The sequence below is a fragment of the Haematobia irritans genome, chromosome 2 (genome assembly GCF_050003625.1).
Source record: "Haematobia irritans isolate KBUSLIRL chromosome 2, ASM5000362v1, whole genome shotgun sequence".
NCBI classification, from domain to species: Eukaryota; Metazoa; Arthropoda; class Insecta; order Diptera; family Muscidae; genus Haematobia; species Haematobia irritans.
In genome coordinates this window covers 6,448,894-6,476,604 of record NC_134398.1, presented here as the reverse complement: position 1 = coordinate 6,476,604, position 27,711 = coordinate 6,448,894, and the positions used below count along the sequence as shown (strand labels likewise).

The following is a 27,711-nucleotide window of genomic DNA, read 5'->3' as shown; positions in this document are numbered from 1 at the left end:
AAGAATACAAATAAAACAAGAAATATTTGAAGAAACCATTCAAGCCATTTACAACGCCACACATAGCGCCGCGACTGGAGAAATGAACATTGCACAGTAGAACGAAATGGAATATCACAAAAACGAGGATTTGACAACGGAGATTTCAAGCATTTATATCCCGTTCGATCTGACTCTATTGAATGTGGTGAAGTTGTTATGAAGTCTGTTGTTAACAGAACACTCGAAAATGTGGCTCTTGATGTGAGAGAGTGGTCACACTTCGGACTTATCCAACGACAACTGTACATAGTTATAGTTTTTCATGATAAGAAAAAGTGTCAGTTTTTTGGTGAAAACTGACTGACACTTTTTTGTAACGCATCGAAATATTGGTCTCATCATATACTTGTACCAGAGATTGAAGCCGACTTGTTTTTGTCGGCTGCGGCTGACACTAAATTTTTGCCTTCTGATTGTGGGTTAAAGGTTCAAAATTTGAGAAAAAACTCAACAATTATTAATAATTTTATCTGATACAAATCATTATTTTTGTTTAATTAGCGGCTAAATTTGAGTAGGGATGAGTCGACATATTCGGTGGCGGCGTCGACTGGCAAAAAATGGTCGGCGGCGGCTTCATTCTCTGTCTTGTACTTATAGCCATAAGAAAATTGTAAATTGATCCATCAATGTCTGTCCGTCCGTCTGTAATGCTAACTTCCGAACGAAACAATCGGCTTGACACTTGACACAAGTTTTGGGTGCGCAAATTAGTAATGGGGGATGGCGTAGTTCGGGACAAAACTGAAACTAAACGCAAAAAAAGTTTACTTGGATCCAAAGATTTTGACCTTCCTTTAAGGATTTTGGTATTGATTCAGAGCCAAAGATGTGGCTTCTTTAAAATAAAGACATTTCTTAGCGACCTATCTGGCTTTAAATCTAGAACCAATAAAATTAAAATTAGGACACAGACCACATTTATCAAATTTTCATTCTCTTTTTACAAAATTTGTGTCCTAAATTTAATGAAAAAAATTTTAAAGCAAAGATTATAAACTTTATTTTAATTAAAATTTCTTTATTTTAAAGAAATTTGTTCTAAAATTTAGGTTGCGAAATCTTTAATATCACGCAAATATTTTTTCAGTGTATATTCAAACCATAACCTCATTCCCTAGCTTTCATTTTCGGTATGTGTCCAGAGAATGAAGCCGATCAATTTGAATCAATTTGAAGTTGCTCTAATAGTAATGAGATAAGTTGTACAAGCAATCTTGCAATCAATTTTACATTTCATTCATATTTTCTGAGCTAAATTAAAATTTCTAAAATTACGATAGCAGCTTGAGAATGATTGTTTGTGGGTGGAAGCTTCAAAATTTTGGAAAAAAATCGGCAGTTATAAATACATTTTTCTGATTTAAATCGAAATTTTTGATTAATTGGTGGCTAAGTTGGAGTCGAGATAGGTCGACATATTCGGCGGCGACGTCGACTGGCAATACATGATCGGCGGCAACTGAAATCGGCGGCTTCATTCTCTGTATTTGTCATTTGCCCGGAATGTAAACAACATAGATTTTGTGAAGCTTCATGCCCACAAAACATCATTTGTGGGAAGCTTACGAACAGCTACTCCAAAGCCAACAAAGATGTATCACCTAGTTACTAGTGATAAAATTGGATACACTACGACAATGCCAAGATCATATGGTTGCCCCGGTTGCGCCTCAATATCAGCGGCCGAACATTCATAGAAAGAAGCTTGTGCTTCGTATTTGGTGACACCAGCTGAGTGTGGTGTACAGGAACTTTGTATCGAACTCCAGCAATGCAGGTTAAGTTAGGTTGTAGAGGATGACATCAATTTTGTGTTGAATTAAAGTCCACTTAGACCAATAAAGGTCCATTGTGATTCCCCCATCTTTCCATCTTCTTCCTTCCGATGCGGTCCCTTTTGGAATAGTTCCACTTCCACCTGTCCGTTTTCTTTAAAAGAAATTTTAGAAGAACCAACCAGAGGCCCTAATGAAGGTAAGTATTTTCCTTAAGCTGCACTCCCGCAGATCAGCGCAAAGCCTGAAACAAAAAGGAGCCCTGTATCTTGTTTCTTCTAAAGGATAATGCTGGACACTGACACAGGAAGTGATACGAGTCTTCCGTAACTTCCGGGTCCAGACATCATCTAATCTTTAAGGTCTATTCTTACCATGTGCCTCCCGAGTGTGTAAAAGGCCGCAATTCCTCTCTGTTCATCGACATTAAAATTTCGCATTTCCTTTGGTTCTTTTCGCCCCATATCAACTTCGTTTGCTCGCAACCATCCTAAGACCCATTGTCTTCGCCATAGTTCATCATATTAGATCTCTATTCTGTAATAATAAGAATATAGTGGCGGAAAAAAATGTGCGCTAGGACATTATTCGTTCAACAATTGGCCGGTCAGTGGTAAACTATGCAGCACCAGTGTGGACACCGTAAACGAGCGACACGCAGTGGAATAACATACAGACCTGTCAGAGCGCTGCCCTTAGAACTGCGACAGGATGTCTCCGCTGTACATCCCTTGATTAAAGTTGATCAATATCATCCCAGTGCGTCGAAACAATTACATGTTGTCAAAGCAGAACCTCTTGGGTTGCTATCGAAGTTTCCATCCAAATCACCATCTTGCGGAGAGGCAACCACCACCCAGGAATGTAAGGGTTGATCTTCAGCGTTGCAAAAGAGAGCCTCTTGATCAGACAGCATACCAGACAGGTCTGAACAGGATTCATGAAGCTACTGTAGCTATAGCGGTGAGAAGCTACAAGGTTAATCCTGTTCTCGGAGCTCGACCACCGACCATAGCACCGGAGGAGAGAGACCTCCCACGCCAGACTGCGGTAGTTTTAGCTCAACTAAGATAAGATAAGTGCTACCGCCTCAATTCCCACCTATCACTGATCGATAGCAGCGTATCTGACGTGTGTCCTACCTGTAACCAAGGGCCATAAGTCACCTTTTCGCTTGTCCAGCTAATCCTATGTTACCCATCTCACCACCACAAATCACTCTGGGTACATCCCATCCTTGTCGCAGAGTTTCTTGATCTGGATACTAGCTGAAGTACCAAAGCCTAGAACAAAATGGATGAAACTCATTAAAAACTGTTACAACAACAATAATCACAACTCAAATAATTCGATTTTGGATGACTGTCTTTGGAAGAACTTTGTACGCAATCTATGGTGGATGGTACATAAGATTCTAGTCCCTAGTTCTGAACTGCTCTCCACTGTCAATAACGAAATTTCAACAATTTCGCATCACTGTGCGTCCGACAAACACTCTCACATACACGTGCAAAGAACATATCGGAACGTAAAAACAAGTCGAAGCAAAAACAACAACAACCGTCACAAAAAAGCCATGTTAAGATGAATGTCGTATGGAAAGAAGGCAAGAAGCACAACAACACAGACAACAAACCCCTCAAACAGCCAAGACACAAGAAATCTGAAATCAGTTGCATTCGGGCTTTCTAAAAAGAATCACAACAGTGAGCAGCGAACGCAACAGCTGCCGATCGATTCGATACAACAACGCGGCGGCAAAATAAAACTCAAATACAAAGAAACTTCAGATTTCATAGAGAACTCATAAGATTACAAGTAATTTGATTGCTGGCTCCCCTACCTAAGAACTCGGAAATGATTAAATTAACATAAATGCGAAATATTTTATTTAAAATACCGACTTTCATTATTAATTAATTTCATCGGCACCGGCTAAAAAGGTTAGACCTTATTGGAAGTTTTTGTTTCTCTTTGGATTGTATATTTATGAATTGTCAAGTGAAAGTGATTTTCCTGATTCTTGAGGTATGATTGGTATCCAAACGCCGGATATTGAAGGTGAAAGCCCGCAAATGTTTAGGGTGGGCGATTGTACGATGTATGTACATTTCATGGATCTTTCATTCTATGCCCACCTCCATTGTGTATATGTGTAAAGGTATAAGCCGATGGCTGCATCACCTGAGTGCTAATGAAATGTTACAAAGAAAAATTCCAAATGATTTCTTGTAAGACAAGATACGTGTTCAGGAAAGCCTTTAATGGTAGTGACGGTGTTTTTATATGTCTCTCACACATTAATTAGGTGCATACTGATACTGAGTAATATGACCAAACACTAAACACTGGGTCTCAAACCCACTGACAGAGATAAGACCCATGTTGCTTAAATGTCGCAACCACCACAAAAGAGACACAGACACAAATACATGCATTTCAACCAATGTAATTCATTGACGCAACTTGAGACCTTTTGGACATATTGTCAGCTTAGCGTATTTTTTGATGTAGCTGTAATTCCTATAAATTGTAATGAAAATTGGCAGTATACTGATTCCGTTCAAAGTATTTTGTGATGGGTTAGGTTTGGTTATTGAAGATGACACCAAATCCGTAGAAAGAAAAAATGGTGTCCACTTGAACCATGTTGGTCCATTGTGATTCCTCATGGTTGTTTCTTTCCTCTTCGACATATATCTTCCTCTGCCAGGGTCGGTCACATCTCCCTTGCGTTCTTGAAAAGAATACGGTTCTCTAGGTCTTCCATCTAGAAACCTTGATAAAGACAAGTATATCCTTCAGATTACAGTCCCGTACCTCAGTAAAATCCTGAAAGAAAAAGAACCCAATATTTTGTTAAAATAATGACAATCCTTATCATGTGCTACCCAAGTGTGTTGTGTCTTGTTATTATGCCAATTAACGGTCTCAAATCCACTCTATGCGTCACCATTAGAGATCCTGAGTTTCTACTACTCTTATCGTTCCATATCTCTTTGGTTTGCTCGCAACCCACAGAGGAAGTCCATCGTTCCTTCCACAGATCATTATATTTGACGTTGAAAGATAGCGGGGGGAAAACGTCCGTGATGATGTTATCCATGCCGCGTGCACCTTTCAGCACATCTGCCTCATCATTGCCCCTTATTCCATAATGTCCAGGTACCCAGCGCAGAGTTATATTATGCTGTTCGTGAGAACTCTGAGTTTTCCACGACAGCGACTGACTACCTTCGACGTTATGTTCGTATTATCTAAGGCCTTCATTGCTGTCTTACTGTCGATGAAAAAGCCGATATCACTTCTAAATATCGGCCTCATCAAACGGAGCTCCGCAGCTTTGGCAATAGCAAATACCTCAGCCTGAAAGATGCTGCATGCGTTGTTCATTCTATATGACTCCCTGATTCCTAGCTCCTTGCAGTAGATACCACTTCAGCCATTTTCGATATGTCCGTATAAATGTTCAGATCTCCAAAAGTTATACGCTTTTCCTCCCAGTCGTCTATACTTGGGATAATCAATCTTAGCTTGCCCTCATATACATGCCGAGTCTCCATATAGTCCGTCCAAGCTCCTCCGTCTCATGAGTATCACCTCGGCAGTCTTCCTGATGTGCAGATCAAGCGGGCAAATTCCCATTAAAACCTCTAGAGCCGCAGTGGTGGTTGTCCTCATCGCTCCAGACATGTAGGTTAGGTTAGGTAGCAGCCCGATGTATCAGGCTCACTTAGACTATTCAGTCCATTGTGATACCACATTGGGAGCCACCGTGGTGCAATGGTTAGCATGCCCGCCTTGTATACACAAGGTCGTGGGTTCGATTCCAGCTTCGACCGAACACCAAAAAGTTTTTCAGCGGTGGATTATCCCACCTCAGTAATGCTGGTGACATTTCTGAGGGTTTCAAAAGCTTCTCTAAGTAGTTTCACTGCCAAGTGAAACTCCGTTCGGACCCGGCTATAAAAAGGAGGTCCCTTGTAATTGAACTTAACATGAAATCGGGCAGCACTCAGTGATAAGAGAGAAGTTCACCAATGTGGTATCCAGGCATTTAAATGAGAGCCGTTTTGTTTATCCTGCTGAATTTCTGTATATGGTTCCGATGTCTCACAATAGTCCACCAGACGTGGCAGCCATAGGTGGCTACTGGTCTTATAACCGCTGTAAAAAGCCAGTGGAATAGGGATGGATTCATCCCCCAGCGTTCTCCGACCAGCTTTTGGCACGCATAAAGTGCCGCATAGGCCTTCTTTTGACGGACTGCAGTATTTTCCACCCAGTTCAGCCTAGAATCCAAAATAACTTCCAAGTACTTGGCCGATCTGGAGAAACTCAATCTCGTCCCTTGAAATTGTGGGTCCTTATACCCGGTGGTTTTCCTTGCTCTAGTGAAGAGCTCTAGCTCCGTGTTTTTTGGGTTAACTCATAAAGCGGAGTTCCTTGCCCAGTTGGATAGAACCTGCAAAGCCTCACTCATTATATCTGAGATAGTGTCCAGAAATTTCCTTGACACCATTACAGCAATATCGTCCGCATATAACACTACCTTTATTCCTATGTCGTGAAGAAGAGTAAAAATCTCATCTACTATGAGTAACCATAGTAACGGTGATATCACACCCCCTTGGGGTAGTCCCCTCAATCCAGTCGATAATAAAATCACTCACACTATTCCTCTCCAGTGCAAGTAATACCTTCTCATTTCTTGTATTATTGAATATTTGGTTATAGCGGCTAAACTCGAACTTAATACCCACCTTTCATGATTCAATCCATATTTGCTCCCATAAGAAACGGAAATGTTCGCATAAGCTGCATAGCCGGTGACTACAACCTCTGCTTTATGTCGGACTCGTACCATGCAAATATTTCTTTGAATTTGATGGCACTTCTTAGAATCCCCACTACATCGAAAAAGAGTCGTATACGATATCCAAATCTTATCGAAAGCACGCCCAGATTTCAAACGTCAAAAAGGAGATTTCGAAGCTTTATTGCTCGTATCTCGTTTTTGTATGGAAAGATGTTTTGCAAGTCTCACAAATGCGAGATATTGTGAACCTAGTATACATTACAGTTTGCTACCGAAAATTTCGTGAGGCTTTGTTATCGAGTGTTTACATTTTGCTCCCATAAAAGATACATGACTAAACTGCATTATCGGCTTGCAAACGGAATTTCCGCCAGAGGTTTATACTAGGCTATAAAAAATCCATATTGGATGTAATACGATGTAAAGTTCTTGTGAAAAACTCTACCGTATGTCGATAAAACAGTTTTACTATACACCCAGAGAATTTTGATTATTGCACATCAGAAAAATTTTCTGCTCTATTAGCAAATTTTTCTGATGTGTCTACTACCAAAATTCTTTGGCTGTATATCAAACTGTTTTATCGACATACTCCAGAGTTTTTCACAAGAAAAATTCGTCTACCTACATATTTTAGTTTCGAGTGAAAGAGCATAAACTGGGGGCTATTGTAACACAATAGAAACAATATTTTAAGAATATGTTTTGGCTAAACACATTGCAAAACTTCCTTATTACCATGATACGGTTATTTTTACAATTTCTCAGGCTTATGCAGCTCAGAAGGAGTTGTATTGAGAAACCGGGACTAAAAGTGAGCCACATTAAATGTATGGCCTGTTTATACCCATCATTTGATATCAACCATTGGCTATAAAATTCAAACAAAAAACGAAGAATTTTTATCAACGTTGTTTTTTTTTCTTAAAAATACTTTTCGTTGGCAGCAAATTGTTAAATTGTATTGACAAAACGAAAGACTTATTAATGCTTTGACTTTTTCGAACCGGTTTGCTACGTGAATGAATGCGGGACTGACAAATGTATTTGTAGCAGTTCGATAAAAAAAAAACTTTATTAATATTATTAACATGTTTGTTCTAAGATTGTGTATATTGATCTATATTTGGTGAGGATATCCCACAATTTATGTATGCTAATTTCAAATACAAAACCGAGCTACTTTAAAAAACGCCTACAACAAATCTCGCAATTTATATACGACAAACAATAAAAGACTGCTACAATATTCAGTCAGTCAGTCAGTATGGCGATGTTAAGAGAACTTTTTGAGATTGCATATTTTTTAGAGGAATTTCTGTTGTTTATCAAAGATAAGATGTACAAAAAATTCCATTATGGATAAGCTGACTATATTAAGAGTTCTTTGTTTAACACCTTGTAATAGATATATAATATAATATATAAGTACAGTATATAATATATAAGTACATATACATATATTAATTATCATTGTTGAATTGGCAAAGTATAATTACAAAAAAAAAAGAATTTAAATGTCGTCTGTATGCCAAAAGTACAACGGTGTAAACAATCGATAGTAACAGCTCACGGAAGTTTGCCACTCTTAAGATATGCATTGCTACATTTGCAAAAATGTTATGCCACGTTGTTATCGACATCCTACATTATTGTCCCCTACATGGGCAAAACGGTATTGTTATTGTAAACAATCGATAACATGAACCTATGGGTAGCAAAACGTTATCAAACGCTAATAGTACTCTCGGAATTTTCTTGAACAAATATGACGATGAATTCCTTATTATGCGCTTTACAGACTATCAGTTATTCCGGACGACAGTGCTCGTGTCGAACATATCCCATATATTGTGCACATTATAATTTAAGTCCGACGGCATAATCGATACTGCTGCATGTTTATGGGATCGATAACACATTTACCGATTATTTAGTCATCGCCGACAAGTCGTATCGATCCGACACATTGTAAAATTCTTTACAAACACCGACATTCCGTCCGGAATAACTGATAGTCTGTAAAGCGCATTATTTGCTGGTATTTGGCTAGAGGTGCCTTAAAGGCCAGTATACTTGCCCATATTGAAGTTATGGCATGTATTACTTAAAGGCCGTTATGTAGCTCTAACGAAATTTCCGTTACCCATAGGAAAGGCGTTGTTATAGACTGTTTACATTTTGCTCTCATACGACATCCAGTGAACTGTGTTATAGGTACGCGAACGAATTTTCCGGTAGAACTGCATACAGAACTTTAAGCTGTAAGTCCCTGGCAGACATATTATTATACCTCCTTCACATTATATTTCCAAAATCCAATAACACTGTTTTGCCATGTATTTCTTATGGGAGCAAAATGTGAACAATCGATAATAACGCCTCACGGAATTTTCGTTAGCAAATATGTAGCAATCAAGGTTGCCCCACTTGGTAGAATTCTACCAAAAATCATAGATTTTATTACTGTTTGGTAGAGTTTGCAAAATATTTCTCTCCGTTTAAGAGGTACTACAATTTTGGCAAAATTTTCTATAGAAACAAAATTTTGACAAAACTATCTATAGAAATAAAATTCTGATAAAATAAAATTTTGATAGAAATAAAATTTTGACAAAATTTTCTATAGACATAAAATTTTGACAAAATTTTCTATAGAAATAAAATTTTGACAAAATTTTCCATAGAAATAAAATGTTGACAAAATTTTCTATAGAAATAAAATTTTGACAATTTTTTTTCTATAGAAATAAAATTTTGACAAAATTTTCTATAGAAATAAAATTTTGACAAAATTTTCTATAGAAATAAAATTTTGACAAAATTTTCTACAGAAATAAAATTTTGACAAAATTTTCTATAGAAAAAAAATTTTTTGACAAAATTTTCTATAGAAATACAATTTTGACACAATTTTTCTATAGAAATAAAATTTCGACAACATTTTCTATAGAAAAAAAATGTTGACAACATTTTCTATAGAAAAAAAATTTTGACAAAATTTTCTATAGAAATAAAATTTTGACAAAATTTTCTGTAGAAATAAAATTTTGACAAAATTTTCTATAGAAATAAAATTTTGACAAAATTTTCTATAGAAATAACATTTTGACACAATTTTCTATAGAAATAAAATTTTGACAAAATTTTCTATAGAAATAAAATTTTGACAAAATTTTCTATAGAAATAAAATTTTGACAAAATTTTCTATAGAAATAAAATTTTGACAAAATTTTCTATATAAAAACAATTTTGACAAAATTTTCTATAGAAATAAAATTTTTACAAAACTTTCTATAGAAATAAAATTTTGACAAAACTTTCTATAAAAAAAAAATTGACAATATTTTCTAAAGAAAAACAATTTTGACAAAATTTTCTATAGAAATAAAATAATGGCAAATTTTTCTATAGAAATAAAATTTTGACTACATTTTCTATAGAAAAAAAATTTTGACAAAAAAATGTTGACAAAATTTTATATAGGAATAAAATTTTGACAAAATTTTCTGTAGAAATAAAATTTTTACAATTTTATATGTTAAAAGATCCCAGCAAAAAAATTTGGAAGTTTTTCTAAAGGAACAACTTTAAAAACACTTCCAAAAATGTCCTCCCAACACTGAAAAAAATATTGTCGTGAGGTCAAAGATTTCATGTCTTTAAAATACGAATGCAAATTTTGCTTAGCATAGAAGACGTATTTCTCTAATATAAAGCTTTTTTCCTTGTACAAAAGTCGATAAACTTTTCAATGAAGTCGTATGGGTATAGAGTCTTAATTTGGAAAATAAAGCTGTCGTTAACTCGTTTTTAAAGGACTTTAATAGCATATGAAGAAAAAAAGCTGAAAAAGCGAAAAATTAAAATTTGCTTCCTAGAAGCAAGTACACAAAACCCGAATTTAAAAGAGAATTGTGTCTTAAAAGTATCCTTACTTGTATTCTCCGCTTCTTTCGCTCGGAATCAATACCAAATTTTTTAAAGTAAAGACAAAATCTTTGGAACCGGGCATGCTTTTTTTTAGTGAAATATGTTCTTTAGTTTAACTACAGAGGAAGTTATTTTAAATCAATTGTTTACAACTCGTCTTTTTCATATTTTTAATGGGTAATTTTTATTGTTTCAAATAAGTTAAAAACTGAGTAAGAATTAATAAAATGGTACAAATTATTAAAATTTTGTAAAAAAAAATCAATATCAATTCTATAAAAATTTCGAATTTTTGTAAACGTTTCCGACAAATGTTAGAATGCATAAAAAATCATTAAAAACTAAATAAATTATTTATTTAGTTTTAATAGTTAGTTAGTTTATAATTCACATCCAAAACACTGAATTCGGATCACACCCTAAGAAGTGATGCAAATTAAGTGTAACAGCTGTTTAAATGGTGGACATCCGTTCTATGACAAGCCCATGCTAAATTCATCGCTTCTGCACCAATTTTGCATCACTTCCGGATCCAAAAAGAACATTTTCACTGTTTTTTGGAGACGCTTTCTTTGCTGGGATATTGTTGTATGGTAGTGGTAGCAATGCATTTCTTATAGGTGGCGGAAATTTCGTCTAGTTGTGCATACCGACCTTAAAGCCAGATCTACACTTCTTGCTGATATTTCGTTTTCATGTCAATAATGCAGTTTTCTTATGGAAGCAGCAAACAGTCGATTAGAACGTTTGATAGAATACTAGGTTGAAAAGTACCAAAGCCTATGTTGATCTCTGTAGGCACCTTTGGTGAATACAGTTGATAACAACGCTCCTCGGAACTTTCGGTAGCAAAAACTTCAATGTATTTCTTATGGATAGTGCAAAATTTCATGAGAGGCGCATACCGGCCTATAGCGAAAACTACGCTAGGGGTGCATACCGGCATTTTTGGACATAATATTCAAGTAATAGTATTAATTATGCGACGTTCATGAATGATGTACTACATCCCAATGAAACGGCCTAATAATTGTGTGGTTCATTTATTTTTAAATTTCTATTTTTTTAAGGAGTTGGTGCGATGACGCTAGAAGGCATTGTGATGAGAAAAGGCGACAATGTGTCTAAATATCGCACAATGTGACTCATCGCTATGAAGTTTCTGTTCTATTTTAAACTCTTCATTTTTAAATCAAGTGACTAATGGAAATTATAAAATGATATATTTTAAATATAAACACAATTACTTTAATAGCGGTTCTTATAGGAATAGCAGATACTTATTTTTATTAGGAATGGGTGATGATGCGACTATATACCAAAGTCTGATTTAGTGTTATATCGAAAATTTTTTGAAATAATAATAAATTAAAAAAAAATATTTAGAATAAGAACTTCAATTAAAAATGCTAACTTTTAATTATTTTGTTTTTATATATATTTTGTTACTTTTAAACAATTTTAAAGTTTATTTTTTTTTTACTCTTCAAAAACAAAAAATAATTATTGAAAACTATTCCCCCGTTTTAGCCCATCTCATCTCCATCATAATGATAACTAAAACCCCAGACTACCTTATATCGGAATGCGGCTATCCAGAGCTATGGAATTCGGATTCTAAGCACACATCTCTTACACAAATCAATAATAAATTTTGGAACTCCTACACTCTATGGTGTAGTAATAAATCATCAAAATTATCAACCAAACTTTTACCACTCAGGGAGTCATGGACCGATTATTATACAAAAAATCTACTTAAAGAAAATGAAGAATCAATGAAATACAGCAAGCTAACGTTAAACAGAAGACAACAAAAGAACCCACAACAACAAAACGAAATAATTTTGAACAAAAAAAGAAGCTTTCATTTCCACAGGTAAAGCTGAGTATGAAATATTGGTGAAGTTGTTAATATGATTGATTTTTTTTTCTCTCTCCCTCTTTATTGGCCAATTCGCATCTCCATCATTGGTTTTCACATTCCATTGCCTATCGCAGTTCTAAACGCTACGGAGATGCCAAAGATAGTTCTGGAGTCAATGGTCTGGTGTTGATGAATTCGAAGCAACGATCTCGAACAAAAAATCTCGATAATGACGTAGATCAATTTTGATTACATAGTTGATAGAGCAGCTGATGTACAATTAATCATTTTGTTGTGCATTTTTTATATGGATACTGAGTGTTAAGTGCAGTGTTATAACTATTAAATTAAATAAAATTATTTATAGTGTTAAGTAATATTGTTTCCCACTTGCCAACTGTATTATCTTTAACAAAAACGAGTGTATAGGAACATATCGTAAAATAAGTTAAATTATTTAAGTAAAAGGAACGAAAACCGATTCTGATTGAAGAACATTTAGGCCCGGTTTGCACCCCGTTTGCGCGCCGATAACACAGTCTTGTAATGTATTTCTTATGGGAGCAAAATGTAAACAATCGTTAATAACGTCTCACAGAATTTTCGTTAGCAAATATATCGCAGGGATGGAAAATACAATTTTTAAGAAAGTACAAAAAAGGTATACTTTTCACTAAATTTCAACAAAAATTCCAATGGAAGATTATTGTCAAGATCTCCTTTAGACTGAATTTTAAATATATATTCTTTTTAATTGTACAAAGGCTACCGTAGTATTGTAATCACGTTTACCACAGTTGTACTTCATGGTACTTCATAAATTTTCTGTAGGTAAATAAAAATAAAATGTTGACAAAAATTTCTATAGAAATAAAATTTTGACAAAATTTTCAATAGAAATAACATTTTGACAAAATTATCTATAGAACAAAAAATTTGACAACATTTTCTATAGAAATAAAATTTTGATAAAATTTTGACAAAAATGTCTATAGAAATAAAATTTTGATAAAATTTTCTATAGAAATAAAAGTTTACAAAATTTTCTATAGAAATAAAATTTTGACAAAACTTTTCTATAGAAATAAAATTTTGACAAAAATTTCTATAGAAACTAAATCATTCGTGGGGGTACTACGGTACTGAAAAAAGTACTATAGTATTGCATTTTCCATCCCTGATATATAGCAATGCATTTCTTATGGGTAGCGAAAATTTCGGCTAGTTAAAGGATGATACGGTCAAAATTTGGTCAAGGGAAACGCGTGTAAATCGGTGAAATCGTTTATTAAAAAAATCAAATTAAATTTCTTTTTCAAGTTCAATTAGTATAAAATTCAGGAAAAATATTCAGTTAGGCTTTCGCTTTTCCAAATCCGAATTGCCTCACGCTTGACACCTGCCATCAGATTTTGTACAGCCACCTTGTCCACCTTCTTCGCCGCAGAAAGCCAGTTTGCCTTGAACTGCTGCTCGTCCTTAGCAGTTTTTTTGGTCTTCTTTAGGTTCCGCTTGACAATAGCCCAGTATTTCTCAATTGGGCGGAGCTCTGGCGTGTTGGGAGGGTTCTTGTCCTTGGGAACCACCTGCACGTTGTTGGCGGCGTACCACTCCATGGTCTTTTTACCGTACCCTGCCAACATTTTTTGAATATGGGGGCGCTTCTGAGAATCCCCACTACGTCGAAAACAGTCGTATTCGAAAACAGTCGTATATGGCGATGTCAATTGGCCGCAATTGCGTGAGATAACACGGCCATTGTATTTGTTGCGCAAAAGTGTCATTGTTTCGTTAGCTTGTTGGCAAGTGGCACCGTCCTGCTGAAACCACATATCGTCCACATCCATATCTTCCAATTCGGGCAATAAAAAGTTCGTTATCATCTCACGATAGCGAACACCATTCACAGTAACTGCCTGAGCGGCCTTATTTTGGAAACAATACGGCCCGATGATGCCGCCAGCCCATAAACTGCACCAAACAGTCACTCTTTGTGGGTGCATTGGTTTTTCAACAATCACTCTTGGATTCTCATTCGCTCAAATGCGGCAATTCTGTTTATTGACGAATCCACTGAGGTGAAAATGTGCCTCATCACTGAAGATGATTTTCTTCGAATATTGATCATCCACTCTTGCCATTTCTTGGAACCATTTAACACGTTGTTGGATTGTGTATCTCTCCATGGTTCAAATTGAGTAAGTCTGAAATAGAGAAATGTCAAATAAAATTCGGAAAAAAACTTGGCGTTTAGGTGTGGTTCACATTCAACATCGGCCCTTACAATTTAACCATCCTTTATATCTGAAAAACTATCACTTTATTCCATTTGGAAAGTCAAAAATTTTTCACCAATATACCTTTCACAATTTTAACTATGTTTTCAGCACTTCATTATCGTTTTTATTTAAATAACTTATAATAAGCTAGTTGTGCTTGGTGTTTCACAAAATAGAAAATGGATCTTAACAATATATTAACAATAGTGATGGCAAAATACTTTCATGTACATTTCATACTTTTGATACGCTTCTCCCATCACGATTGTTGTAGTGACATTTACGAATCTGTGGTAGCGATGAGGATGAAATGGAACTTTGAAATGTTGGCAGGGTGGTAGCGATGAGGAATGATATGGAACTTTGAAATGCTGGCAGGGTGGTAGAGATGAGGATGAAATGGAACTTTGAAATGCTGGCAGGGTTAGTCCGATATGCAGATCTCGCGGGAATTTCCGTACCGATAACAACTCCTTACGGAATTTTTATTAGCAAATATATTCCGGTATGCGGAAAATTCATTTGCATGCCAATAACACAGTTTTGCAATGTATTTCTTATGCGAGCAAAATATAAACAATCAATAATAATGCATCACGTAATTTTTATTTGCAAATATATAGCAATGCATTTCTTATAGGTAGCGGAAATTTCGGCTAGTTGTGCACACCGGTCTTTAGCCCGATATGTACATCTTGCGGAAATTTTGTTTGTGTGCAACATGTCGATAACAATGTCTCACGGAATTTAGCAAATATATATAGCAATGCATTGTTTATGGGTAGCGGATATTTCCGCAGGATGTACATACCGGTCTTTTAGCAGAAAAATGAAGCGCATTTGATTGACTTTAAAAACCGCTAAAAACTCCATTCATAGCTGCTCTCATTGACATCACTGTCCAATCACAGTCTGTCATGAAACGTCAAAACTAATCTCGATTAAAAAACGCTCCTACTACGGATTAAACACAGGCAAAATTTCCTTGAAGTTTTTCTATAGACGAAATATGCCATAAAAACATTATTTTGGATCAATTATTGATTTCAAGATATCACCTAACGATAGCGCGAATCACATGGACACACACCATAGCAAAGGAGAAGTGAATAATATTGTAATATAAGCATATAATAGAAGAAAATAGAAAAAAGTGTACGTGTTAATCATAAACAAATATTGACAGAAGTACTAAGGCCAACACCAACAATTAGCCAAGTTTATATTAACAGGTCATCAATAATTTAAACGAGTGGAGGATAATGTGTTATGGCTACAGTAAAACATTCCCAATCATTGGCGAGAAAAACATCGCTTACAAGTGAAAGGCAAGAGAATTCTGGTATTACTGCTTTAGCACCACCGTCGAAGACACCAGCAGTAAATGTCAATGCAAAGTCTACGACGACGTCGGCTATTGAAATTGTTAATAATGCCCAAAACAGCTGGGAATCTTGTTACTATTGTCCTCGAGAAAATTTCAAAGCCATAAATGAGTTTGTCAAGTTAGTCCGTTTTGATTATAGTGTTAATATTTTTTATATTAAATTTCCTATCCTTCACAGGCATCTGCGTGAACGTCATTGCACACGAGAGGGTGGTTCCTTCGTTTGCAGATATGGCTTCAATGGTGTTTGTCCCTCTCTGCCGCTGGACGGTGTTTCGGATCGTGATTATGATGCTCATGTCGCCAAATACCATGTTAACCAACAGACTAGAGAAATGCCCCCGGAGTGGTCCGTATTTTCGGCTGCTCAGAATTTGCCTGCCGTACTCAACGATCCATCGAGGGGAAAACAAAGCAATCTATTCACCAAAAAGTGGGGTGTCGATTTCGTGGAACGTAATCATGTGCCTCCCTCACCGCGCATACCAGAAGTGACTATGAATGATTTCGAGAAGTATATTGGTAAAATAGGAAAACGTTACAAACGCCATGAACGTTTAAATAGTCAGCAGGTCATGTCTTTGGAAGAAGCTTCTGCATCTAGTGCAATTCATGCTACACCCACGCATCACATCAATCTGAGTGAGATTCCCGATATATTTCTCAAGGAAAATCTAAACTTACAACATGCACCAACGTTTAGTCAAGTGTTTCCGGATGTGATGCAATCTCCTGATGGGGAGGAAAGAAAACGCACGGGTCGTCTACTTCAAGAGAAATTGTCCCATTATCTCGATATAGTGGAAGTAAAAATTGCCCAGCAGGTATCACAGAAGTCAGCGGCTTTCTTTCATGCAATGACATCGCAGGATGCTATTATGACTGAAATGAAAGAGGCAGCCAAGAGAGTCCAGGCCCTAAGGTCCTCCCTAAATTTGCTAAATGAAACCGTGGTTATTGACACATTCCGGGTACTACGCTTCGCCCAGAGAAGGCAAAATTTCGAAGAAGTTGTGGATAAATTACGTCTCATGGCCACCGTTCATAAGACACAGCCCATGCTTCAACTCCTTCTGGGTACCCAGGATTATGTTGCTGCCCTGGATTTGATTGGCACCACACAGGAGATCCTAACTCAAGAACTAATTGGAATTCATTGCTTCAAACACTTACCTATGCAATTGAATGAAATGGAGAAATTAATCGATAAAATGTTGACCACAGAATTCGAACGTTATGCTACCACTGATTTGAATAGACCGCTAAGTGATGTCCTGAAAGAGACAGACAGTGTCTGTGCCGAGGAGGATAAGTTGGTGTGCATTGTTATGGGTCTATTGCGTATGAAAAACTTCAGTTTTGTTGATGCCTACAAAGAAGAGGCTATAGTCACGATTAAGGCCATTATTAAGCAGCTGGTAATTGAGTTCATAGCTACAAGTGATGCTGAAATATGTCTTACCGGAGCGGGAGAGGAAGCACAAAGTCTTTCTGTGGGTGAGTGGATAGCATTGTTGGCCAAGGCCACTGTGGCCTTATTAACTGTACTACAGCGCATTCATGCGGTTACGAATATCATGCGTCAAACTATCGATGCGGCGGCAGGTGGACCCAGCAACTCTGGAGGCAATGCTCCCGAGGCTGCTGCTGTCAATCTCATAGATTCCGAGGCATTTCTTACAGTCTCCGACCAGTCCCATGTCCATGAAAAAATAGATGATCTATTAGCAGCAGTTTGCCATTATTGCCATGAACGTTGTGCCAATGTGGTGACACAACAAAGTCTTGAAAAATCGGTTGCAACAGCTGATGAAATATCCCAATTGTCATCGCTAGTGGAAGACTTTTCACAAGGATGTGAATCCATCTGTGGCGTTGCCAGTGTGCCTTTGAAAGTAGCCGTTAAAGTCCAGGCTTCAAGATTTGCAAATCGTTTCCATTCAGAGCGTAAACAAAAATTGGCTTTACTCTTGGATACAGAACGATGGCGTCAAGTTGACATTCCAAATGAGTTTCAGAAAATCATAGATCGAATTTCTGAAAATAAAGAATTCTGTGGAGTTACCTCTACACAAACGGGAGGATCTATGGCAAATGGTCATGTAAGCATGGGATCATCAACGCAGGCGAATCCGGTCCTTCTGGTGGAATCGAAGCCATATACATTGGTGGCATCGGCCTTGTTGCTTGTCCAAATGCTATGTGAATATTGTCGTTGTGCTCAACGTCTGCCTATAGTGGCGGGATACTTATCACGCAATGTTGTCGATTTACTTCGGACATTCAATTCTCGATCTTGTCAACTGGTTATTGGAGCAGGAGCATTGCGAGTCGCTGGTCTTAAGACTATAACCAGCACAAATTTGGCATTGGTCTCGAGGGCTTTGCAGCTGGTGCTGTGGCTTTTACCTAAAATCAAGGTACATTTCCAGAATCTAGATTCGCAAGCCGTAGCTGGTTTTGATATAATCGAAAGGGACTACCATGGACACATCAAAGAAATTGAAAATAAGATCTATGGCATAGTAAACGATAGGGTAGCTGCACAATTGGATTCTTGGGATGCTCGACCTCCTATACCATCGCAGAGTTTCCGTAATATATCCCGACATTTGGTGAAATTGCATGAGGCCATTGCTCCCATATTGCCGGAGCAGCAAATACATGCCATCTATGGTATTGTCCATAAAAATTTCAAGGACAAACTAAGGGAACGGTTATTGAGTTTGAACATTATCAATAATGGCGGTCCCCAACATGGCGTAGTCACATCCGAATTGACTTTTTATATGGAAACATTGCGAACACTAAAGGCTTTGCCACCGGCTGATTTGGACGATAGCATAAGAGAAAGCATATGGACATTTTAAGCGGGTTACATATGGACTTTGTATTAATTTTCCTTTTTTAGTAATTAAGTTGTAGTGTCCTTTTCTTAGATATACTTTTGGAGCGATTTTTATGAAGCTTTTGTTGTTAAAATTTCTGTTAATTTTTTTTTTGTTTTTTCATCCAAGATCCCCATAAGAATTTTTTTCTATTTGAATTTTTTCCGTCTTTGTTTTTGGAGCTGAAAGTGAAGGGGAATGAAGTAGAGCGTTAAAAAACTGCTGCCAAGATTCTATTCCAAACATCAGCAACCATTAAATATAGTATTAGTAAAATGAAATAATAACGAAATAATACGAGTTGAACCATGTTAACAAAACTATGCAATTATTAACAATGTTTTAAGATAGGAAAAACCAAAACTAAGTAACAAAAAATACTAACTTCGTCGTCGTATCGAAAACGAAACTACACATTTGTAAAAAGATCACAGCACTCACCAAACTTGAATTTTCTGCTTGATACTTTACGTAGTAGGATGCCCTCTTTTCCTTTTTCCCCAATTCCTATCTTTTTTAACAGACACATACGAAAACTGTCTTACCACAATGATGATAAGTCAACAAATAAAAACAATAAACTATAGGCTAATTAAAACAAACGAAAAACAATAGAAACAATTTTAAATCTTGCTTTTATTTAACACTTTCGAATTTTCCTCTTAGCTGTTGCATACTGTCTCTTATGATGCCTTGCAATTCTTCATCTTTTTGAGCTCTCATTTCATCGATAATACTCTCACGGAATCCTGGATCTTTGGCTGGATCATGATGTTGTTGTTGCTCCGCTCCATGTTTGACATGATCTTGAGGAATTTCATGTGTTAGATTTGCCTCAATACTTGGAAGAGTTTGTATTCCAAGTGAACTTATTTTATCCCAGCTATCGGTACCAAACCATATGGACAAGGCATCATTGTAATCAGTTGTATGCATACGAAATGGATGGGATGGAGAACCAAATGCCAGATGACTGAAAGTGTCCTTTAGTGTTTTTGAGAGTTTTTGTATTTTGTGGGAGTAAAACAGTAAACAACCACCTATGAGATGTGAAATGGATCGTAGACAACGGCAAATGTGTTTCTTTTTTTCAGGTTCTGTAACAATAGATTAAAGTCACTAATAAGGACAAGTAAATAATAATTTTATTTAATTATTAGTATGAAATGAAAGTCACTATGGTGCAATGGTTGTTAGATTGCCCTTCTCACACACAAAGGGTTAAGAGTATGATTCCACTGAATATTGAAGTTTTTCGGCGCAGGTTTGTACCCTAATATTGGTGTCATTGTAAAGTGTTTCTCTCAGTGGTATTACATATATGCCCATATTAAAATCGGTTTTTATGCATCTCACAAAAGAAAACACCGCCAATAGTGTTTCAATTAAAACTTTATAGAAGAAATTTTGATTAAAAATTAACTTGATCAACTAATTTTGGGATAAAATCAAAAACAAAAGTACATGATAGTATAAAAGGCATAAAACGCACACAAATTTTGGTGTAATAAGGACCACAGAAAGAAGACATTTTCTGGAGAGTGGTTATTAGGGGGAGCATTTACCAGATTTTTGACCTCAATGTACCATGCTTTCTAAGGAAGCATTAAGGTATAAAAAGCAGAAAAAAAAACAACTTTTGGTATAATAAGTCGTTTTCTAGATTGAGAGTTGTTTAACAGGAAGCATTTGCCAAATTTTGGATCTCAGTATAACATAATTTCTAAGGATATAAAATGTTCTTCCGATATACCCTTTAGTTGTAGGATGTCGAAAGCACCACCATACATATGAAAGAGAACAATTAAAGCCATATTATTTTGTAGGTTAGAGAGCACTTATCCCTACTTGAATCGGGTACAAATTATTCGAATTCGGTTTATTGGTTTATATATGGCTATATCCAATTTGTGTATAAGAATCTGAATACAAAAGTTTTATAATAATCTTCGAACGGATTATCAATTCATGTAGGACCAATTTGTACCAATTTTATGAGGTTATTGTTACAGTCCTTTGGTATTATTAGAATTTTCGAATATTTCAGGATTTTTTTTTTTTTTGGAAAATGTGCCATGTGGGTTAGTGGCAATACTAAACTAAAGGCAAGCAGGTTTGCCTTTCATCCTTTAACAAAACAACTGTTAATCTAAGTCCGGATAATCACTGATGTCCTATAATAATCGGCTGCGTCGAAGCCGCACTGAAGTCAACATTGGCTTAAAGATTATCACATCAGATACTTCATGCTGCTAAAACAACAATTACAGGATCCGACAGCGGTGAGAAGCTACAAGGTTAATCATGTTCTCGGAGCTCGACCACCGCCCATAGCACCGGAGGAGAGAGACCTCCTCGGCAGACCAGGACAGTTTTGGCCCAACTAAAATCAGGCAAGTGCAACCGCCTCAATTCCTACTTATCAGTGATTGATAGCAGCGTAGCTGACGTGTGTCCCATCTGTAACCAAGAGCACTCGTCACCTTTTCGCTTGCCCAGCTAAGCCTACCCGTCTCACCACCAGATCACTCTGGACACACCTTGCCGCAGAGTTCCTTGATCTGGCCACTAATTGAACTACCAAAGCATAGAACAAAATGGATGAAACTTCATTAAAACCTCTTACAACAACAGGATTCGACCATATTATCTTTACACCACCGTTTGTAGAAATAGCTTTATGTGCTATATGCGTCGACGGAATTTGAAAGATGAATTGGTTAGCGGAATAAAAAAAAAAATTCCATCCGTTTTATGAACTTACCACAACTTATGAACAAATCATACTTTGCACCAACAATAACCACAGGGAATGGCATCAGATCTAATGTAGCCAAATCCATGTGATCCTTCTTTATACGTTCCTTGGTTTTTTCAAAAAATTTCTCACAATTTTCATCATGTGACAATAATTTATCGCTGTAATCTCTAAGGACTTTGTATGCACCCATCAAGTCGGACCACAATCTCTGGGGCTGTGATAAATCCACCATTATTACACATGCCATATTTTCGACTCCATGACTCTTTAGGGGTACACAAATCAATTCCTCTGATTTTTCCACTGAACCTAACTCCCACATGTGACAAATGTGCTTTTGAACGGGTCCTGTTTTCCGGCCATATGAATAATCCAAAGCTAATGTGGGTCGTGGTGCTTCCTCCCGATCGAAAAATGCGTTTATAGCAGTTGTCTTGCCAACACCTTTTGATCCTAGGACAAATACCGTTCGCTCACGGGGCCCATTATCAATTTGCAATTGTTTTAATTGTTCTTCGGCTAATTTCAAAGCAATATCTTGGATTGTTTCACTTTTTGACGCTTCCAATGTATCAGACATGGTAAAATGTGGTCAGTGGTTGATAATAAGTGGCGTTGTTATTTTGTGTTTTGCTATGGTAACGGTTGTTGGGTTACCATGTTTCACTTGCATATATTGATATCTGGTATTTGCATGTATGATACCTGGTATTGCCTTTTTTTGTATCATTAGAAAACTACTCATACAAAGCAAACAATTTTGCATATTCTTGTCATATATTTATTTGACGTTTTGTCATAAAATATTTGTTTTTAACGGCCATTGTCTACTCTAATTGCCAATTTATTTTGATTGGCAATATTATCTTAAGTTGTAGTTTGGCAATGCACTTTGCAATAACCGTTATTTATTTCTCTGTTGAGTAACGCTGAAAACAAATTCCATTGGGTTGCCATACTCCTCTCTAATTGTCGTTTAATTTGATTGGCAACATCATTTTGGCTTATGTTGCATATTGGCAGCGCAGATTGCGATTACCGTTGTTTTGCGAGTTGTTAACTATTGTATTGTCCACGAAAAGGTTATCCAGAAAAATTATTTAATTTATATAGAACAGAGGACAACTTAATCCAGACGCTTGAACTTCGAATGAAATCGTGTTGATAAGGAGGTTTGAAGAAACATTTGTTATTGCAACGTTGGGTTACTATGTTATTTATGTTGTACACAACCCTCTAATGCCCAATCCCGCCTTGAGGCGGGCTTCATTAAATCAGGAAGCTTTTAGTAAACACACCTTAAGACAACAAAAATGGGTAATATAACAAGAAAACTTAGTTAAAACTGTTCATAAGGCTTTGCAGCATATACTGAATTTTACCATATACATTTTTCTTGTTCAGCTTTCTTGCTTTTGTATCGTTAACATTAAATATAAAATCAGCTGGCAAAAAATTTGGGGCATTAGAGGGTTAAGTATGTGCCAACCGGTAAGAAATATTTCTTCCGTTACTGTGGCGCTCATTGAGAAATATCCAGGAGAGTTGCTTTACGAAACAAACTTTGAAATTCTTATGTTATAATTGATCATTTCAATTATAAATAGTTGTTTTAAACATATATAATATATTACTATAGCTAATGACTTAAAGGTTGTTTGGCAATGTACATATATAATAATGTCTTTACTTTTTCGGCTCATAAAAGCATATGGTAGAACCATATTATCGACACTCAAAAGAAATTTTGACTAGAGACCCACACAGGGTTTTCGCCATTAAAATTTCTGATGCGTTATTTCACAAGTATAAGCTGTATTCTTGTAGAAAATACAGTGACCTGCTTTCAATTTTCTACAATTGGTTAACCGCTATGAGGTACACCCTGCTATTGCAATTACTTACGTCATTTACCACCTCTCGATATCAAGAAGCACACCGCTGTTAAATAGAAATAAAGTCAGCCATTTCATAATATGTAAATAAATGTAACGTGTAATGAATTTCCCGGTTTTATATTTCCATTCCTTGCTAGTTTTGGATGAGTTTTCCTTTAAACGCAAATACGATGAGTTAAATGAAACATAATTTTGATTTTCTTCTTTCATATTTTTTTATGTAGCACAAATGAGGAGATATGAAGATATGGAGAGCTTATTTGATTTTGGCATGCGTACACGAGAGAAGAAATTATTTGACTTTGTTGTTGTTGCAGTAATTGTGCTGTTAGTTTGAATAGTAGTAGTAATACGTAACGTAATTCATTGCAAAACGAGAGTGCTTTGAAACTTTGCCTTCATCATGTCAAGAGTTGTTGTTTGTTTTGGAGTTGTTATGTTAATTGTTGTTGCTACTGCTCGTGTTTTTCATTCAATGAGATGAGAGTCAAAACTTCAGTTTTGTTTTATTACTGTTACTTTTCGTCTGTAGTTTGTGAGCGCGAGCTCAAGAGGCATTTGTATTATGAAGAGGTCTCACATTACATTTCATTTATTTAGAATTGTAATATAAAAGACTTGAGGCTGAAGCATGCATTTCTGGTTTGTATACAATGCACCGTTTGCATTATACTTTTATTTGTACAATAATGTCGCTATTCAATTTTTTCAGGCAAATCCCATCCCAATAAACACAAGCATTGGAGAAATGCTTATATTCAATACGTTTTCAAACATTTTTTAAAGAATTATATTAGAATTCAATTTGAGAAATTGTTGAGAAAATCGCGTTCTCAACAAAAAACAGACATTACCCTCAATAGTAGAATTCAACACGTTAGCAACAATTTCTCAACATATTAGCAACAACTTTTCAAACTAAATTTCATTTTAATGCTTCAAACTAGGGTTTCCATATGGATAATTTTCAAAAGAGAACTTTCGCTTAAAAAAAAGAGAACATTTTAACTAAAAAAATCTTTATTAAATAATTAATAATTTTATTGATGTTAAAATTAAAATAATAAAAGTTTCTAATGATAGAAACAACGAAATAAATATATAATAAAACAATAAAAAACAAAAAGAATCACATTTTCTTATAAAATAAACAAAATAAATTCAAAAATACGCTGTCAAAAATAAAACACACATGTTCCTATGATCTCACCCACAATTGACGACGGCAACCTATTGGCGTATTTACGTCGTACGTTCAATTACATTTATTTCTAATTTTTACGCAGTACGTCGAAATGTCGCAATTGTGTTCCGACCTTTAATTTGTCAACAGATTTAACCCAGTAAACAATTAGTGGCGAACAATTGTGGCGAATTCCTACGAAATAAATAAAATTGCATCAATCTAGGATTTTTTTTTTGAAATAGAGTACATAAAGAGCATTGTTGGACATAAAAATACGGCACCAAAAAAAAGGGAGTGAACAAAAAGATACGAACACAAAGATGTAATGGACAGCCTACTTCAAACCTATTGGAAACTTTGTTGAAAGCAAGCAATTTGCAAGGCCATTTGAATTAATGTTGAAGATGGGATTCACTATCAAATTGATATAGCGTTACCTATGGAAAATGCTCATCCTTGTGTTTGTTGGGATACTTTAAAGATTTATAGCGTTTGGCTTCAATTTACAAAATTGAGCAAATAAATGAAAAAAAAATAACGTTACAAAATTTTTGTTTTGGCTGTAACAAAAATCTCAGTCGATTTTTTAAGTTAGTTATTATTAATGCCCGGTTGCCCTATCTCATACGAAATTTTTCTTTCTAATTTCAAACAAAAAAAAAAAATGATGTGGGTTCTTCAGTTACTTCATATTTTGTATACTCATTTTCAATAATCAATGTTTTTCATAACATATACACGAAAACCTTCAAAAACAGAAAAAAACCTAAATCGATTCCATTTCGAGTGATGACTTTTCTTTATAATGTTTTCGTACGAATTACAGGAATGCCCTATCTTGTTATTCCATTCTGTAAATGACGCCGACGTTTTTCACAAAAAAATCTATGCTTTTCTTTCCAACAAACTATTTACTTTCAAACTTACGATTGGCGGAATGTAATACACGATAGTAAAATGCTATTTCATTTATAATTTGCTTCAAATCTCAATTCTATATCAAGCCCTTTGAAAATGTGTTTGCGAGACAATATCTCTTTTAATATAAGTCGCCTGAGAAATCTTTCTTATAATTTTCGCGCTTGCTCACCTCAATCTTCTCTCATTTACACTTCAATGCAACGATACGAGACGAGACGTCAGATGAAGGCAACTTAAAATAGTAAAGACAAGCTAAAAAGTCTAGTCACAGTTGTTGTTTTGCGGTTGAGATGTGAAGTTTGTTGTCATTGGCGTCGTCATCGTGTAAGCTATAATACAAAACGGTATTTGTTGTTGTCGGTATGACACACACGATGGGGTCCTTGGAGCATATGATTTTAGCAAATCAAGAACAAGAAATATAAATTTGGCTAATTTGGTTGCAGTAAAGGAAATTTATGCAAAAAAGAAGAGTGTGCTAGAGAAAACAAAAATTTACGATAAATTGAGTGTGGAAAAATATTTCATATATCTCATTTCAAATTAGATATAATCGTTATGTGTTAAGGTTCATAAATATCCAAATATTTTACATTTAAAAGCTTTTCTTGTGGTGTTTTAAATTATCGTTTTTTCGACATACATATATTGTGTAATCCATGAAATATAAAAAAAAGATTTCAAGAAAATTAAAGTTTCTACTAATTCCTGAAATAAAAAATCAAGTGTGTCGATGTGATGATGGCAATGTAACAATCCACATGCCATACGGATCAATTTTAAAGTGTAAAAAATAAAAACGAAAATACTACCCGCTTTTAGCGTAACGGATTTACAACTCCACTCTCAGCACTATTCTCCTGTGGACTTTTCCAATCAGAAATTTTCCTCCATTTTCGTGAGAAGACAAGAAAATCCCTCCATCTTGATACAAGGTGGGTTTCATTTTTCTTGATTGTTTTGTATTTTTTTCCTTTTTGACAGATTTAAATAGCATTTTTCATGAAGTATTATTATTTTCATTTTTTTTTGCATGAACATGAGATTTTTCTCTACAACTACACAATATTGATATTAAAGGGCGCGCGCTACTCCCTATTCTCTGGTCGGATAGGGATGCCAATATCAGATATAAAAAAGTCGCTTATACTATGCGTATGCTATAAATATTTTGTTTTGTAAATTTTAATATCATCGAAAGTATTGACTATAACGCGGGAGTTGGTTTTTCTGGTCAATTATAGTTTTAGTTGAACACTGCCTATATATGTTTTCAGAAATACACATTTCTGAAAATCTTATAACTTTTTCACACTTAAAAAATATCCCTATATAAATCAATTAAATTTTATTTCATTTAAAATTGTATAATTAAAATTTTAATCGATTCCAAGAATTTTTTCATCAAACAAATAAATTGGGTCACTGGCTCTTATCGAGTAAAAAAGTCGCCAATATGGCAAAGAAATATTCGGTCAGTTCGAGAATATATTGAAGAAATAGTGGCCCAGCCGCCGAAAAAGGTACACTTTTTACTCTTTTAGCGTTAATATGTTTACATATACCCCTTTCGTATATGAAAGAGGCTAACATATCCATTTTTCTTTTGACGGTAAACATTTTCTTAAAAAAAAATGCAGACAAACGTGGCAGCGCTTTAAAAAAACAAAATGAATTTTCGAAAATACTATGTTGAAAAGAAATTCGCCACATTTCTGAAATTTTTGTTTTTTTTTATGTCTAAATATTTATGGATTGTACTACACACAAAAAAATATATTTTCAATCTACAAATATATTGATCCAATTAATTTTTAATTGAAATGTCTTCAATCACAGAAATGATAGTATCAATCACCAATTTTAAATAAAAATTAATTGGCCCATTATTTAGTTCGTGTTTTATAGTTGAAAATCAAAAATTTTCAAGCTTATTTTTCTTCACTATTTT

The 27,711-nt window shown here is 35.4% G+C and overlaps 4 protein-coding genes across 6 annotated transcripts in view; 3 read left to right on the top strand and 1 right to left on the bottom strand.

Annotated features, from left to right (window-relative positions):
* The first annotated feature begins 3,486 nt into the window (after positions 1-3,486).
* LOC142223350 (uncharacterized) lies at positions 3,487-12,813 on the top strand. Of its 3 annotated transcripts, none has more exons than XM_075293218.1 (3): positions 3,487-3,638; positions 12,104-12,452; positions 12,575-12,813. In XM_075293218.1, exons 2-3 carry the CDS (start codon positions 12,124-12,126, stop codon positions 12,687-12,689), a joined length of 444 nt encoding a protein of 147 aa, XP_075149333.1. In that variant the 5' UTR covers positions 3,487-3,638; positions 12,104-12,123; the 3' UTR covers positions 12,690-12,813. The 3 variants fall into 3 exon arrangements, with proteins under 3 accessions (XP_075149333.1, XP_075149332.1, XP_075149331.1); XM_075293217.1 differs by having other exon boundaries at positions 3,488-3,848; XM_075293216.1 differs by having other exon boundaries at positions 3,490-3,763.
* Positions 12,814-15,667: 2,854 nt separating this feature from the next.
* Positions 15,668-19,622, top strand: scat (VPS54 subunit of GARP complex scat). The gene is made up of 2 exons (XM_075293214.1): positions 15,668-16,224; positions 16,285-19,622. The coding sequence occupies exons 1-2, from the start codon at positions 15,989-15,991 to the stop codon at positions 18,974-18,976; spliced, it is 2,928 nt and encodes a 975-aa protein (XP_075149329.1). The 5' UTR covers positions 15,668-15,988; the 3' UTR covers positions 18,977-19,622.
* Positions 19,602-22,493, bottom strand: LOC142223348 (cytoplasmic dynein 2 light intermediate chain 1). Its single transcript, XM_075293215.1, has 2 exons — positions 21,759-22,493; positions 19,602-20,091 (listed from the first exon to the last, which is right to left on the bottom strand). The coding sequence occupies exons 1-2, from the start codon at positions 22,333-22,335 to the stop codon at positions 19,631-19,633; spliced, it is 1,038 nt and encodes a 345-aa protein (XP_075149330.1). The 5' UTR covers positions 22,336-22,493; the 3' UTR covers positions 19,602-19,630.
* A 3,545-nt stretch (positions 22,494-26,038) lies between these two features.
* numb (NUMB endocytic adaptor protein) overlaps positions 26,039-27,711 on the top strand; it is a 90,547-nt gene continuing 88,874 nt past the window's right edge. The window contains exon 1 of the mRNA XM_075293213.1: positions 26,039-26,695. The gene's annotated coding sequence lies outside the window, so the exon portion shown is untranslated. The remainder of the gene's footprint in view (positions 26,696-27,711) is intronic.

Excerpts from the sequence above, each read along its gene's own strand:
- LOC142223350 (XM_075293218.1), top strand. The coding sequence starts at position 12,124 with ATGATAACTAAAACCCCAGACTACCTTATATCGGAATGCGGCTATCCA. Across the intron at positions 12,453-12,574 it reads AGAAGCTTTCATTTCCACAG|TTCTAAACGCTACGGAGATG; the intron begins GTAAAGCTGAGT and ends TGCCTATCGCAG.
- scat (XM_075293214.1), top strand. The coding sequence starts at position 15,989 with ATGGCTACAGTAAAACATTCCCAATCATTGGCGAGAAAAACATCGCTT. Across the intron at positions 16,225-16,284 it reads GCCATAAATGAGTTTGTCAA|GCATCTGCGTGAACGTCATT; the intron begins GTTAGTCCGTTT and ends TATCCTTCACAG.
- LOC142223348 (XM_075293215.1), bottom strand. The coding sequence starts at position 22,335 with ATGTCTGATACATTGGAAGCGTCAAAAAGTGAAACAATCCAAGATATT. Across the intron at positions 20,092-21,758 it reads TGATTTGTTCATAAGTTGTG|AACCTGAAAAAAAGAAACAC; the intron begins GTAAGTTCATAA and ends CTATTGTTACAG.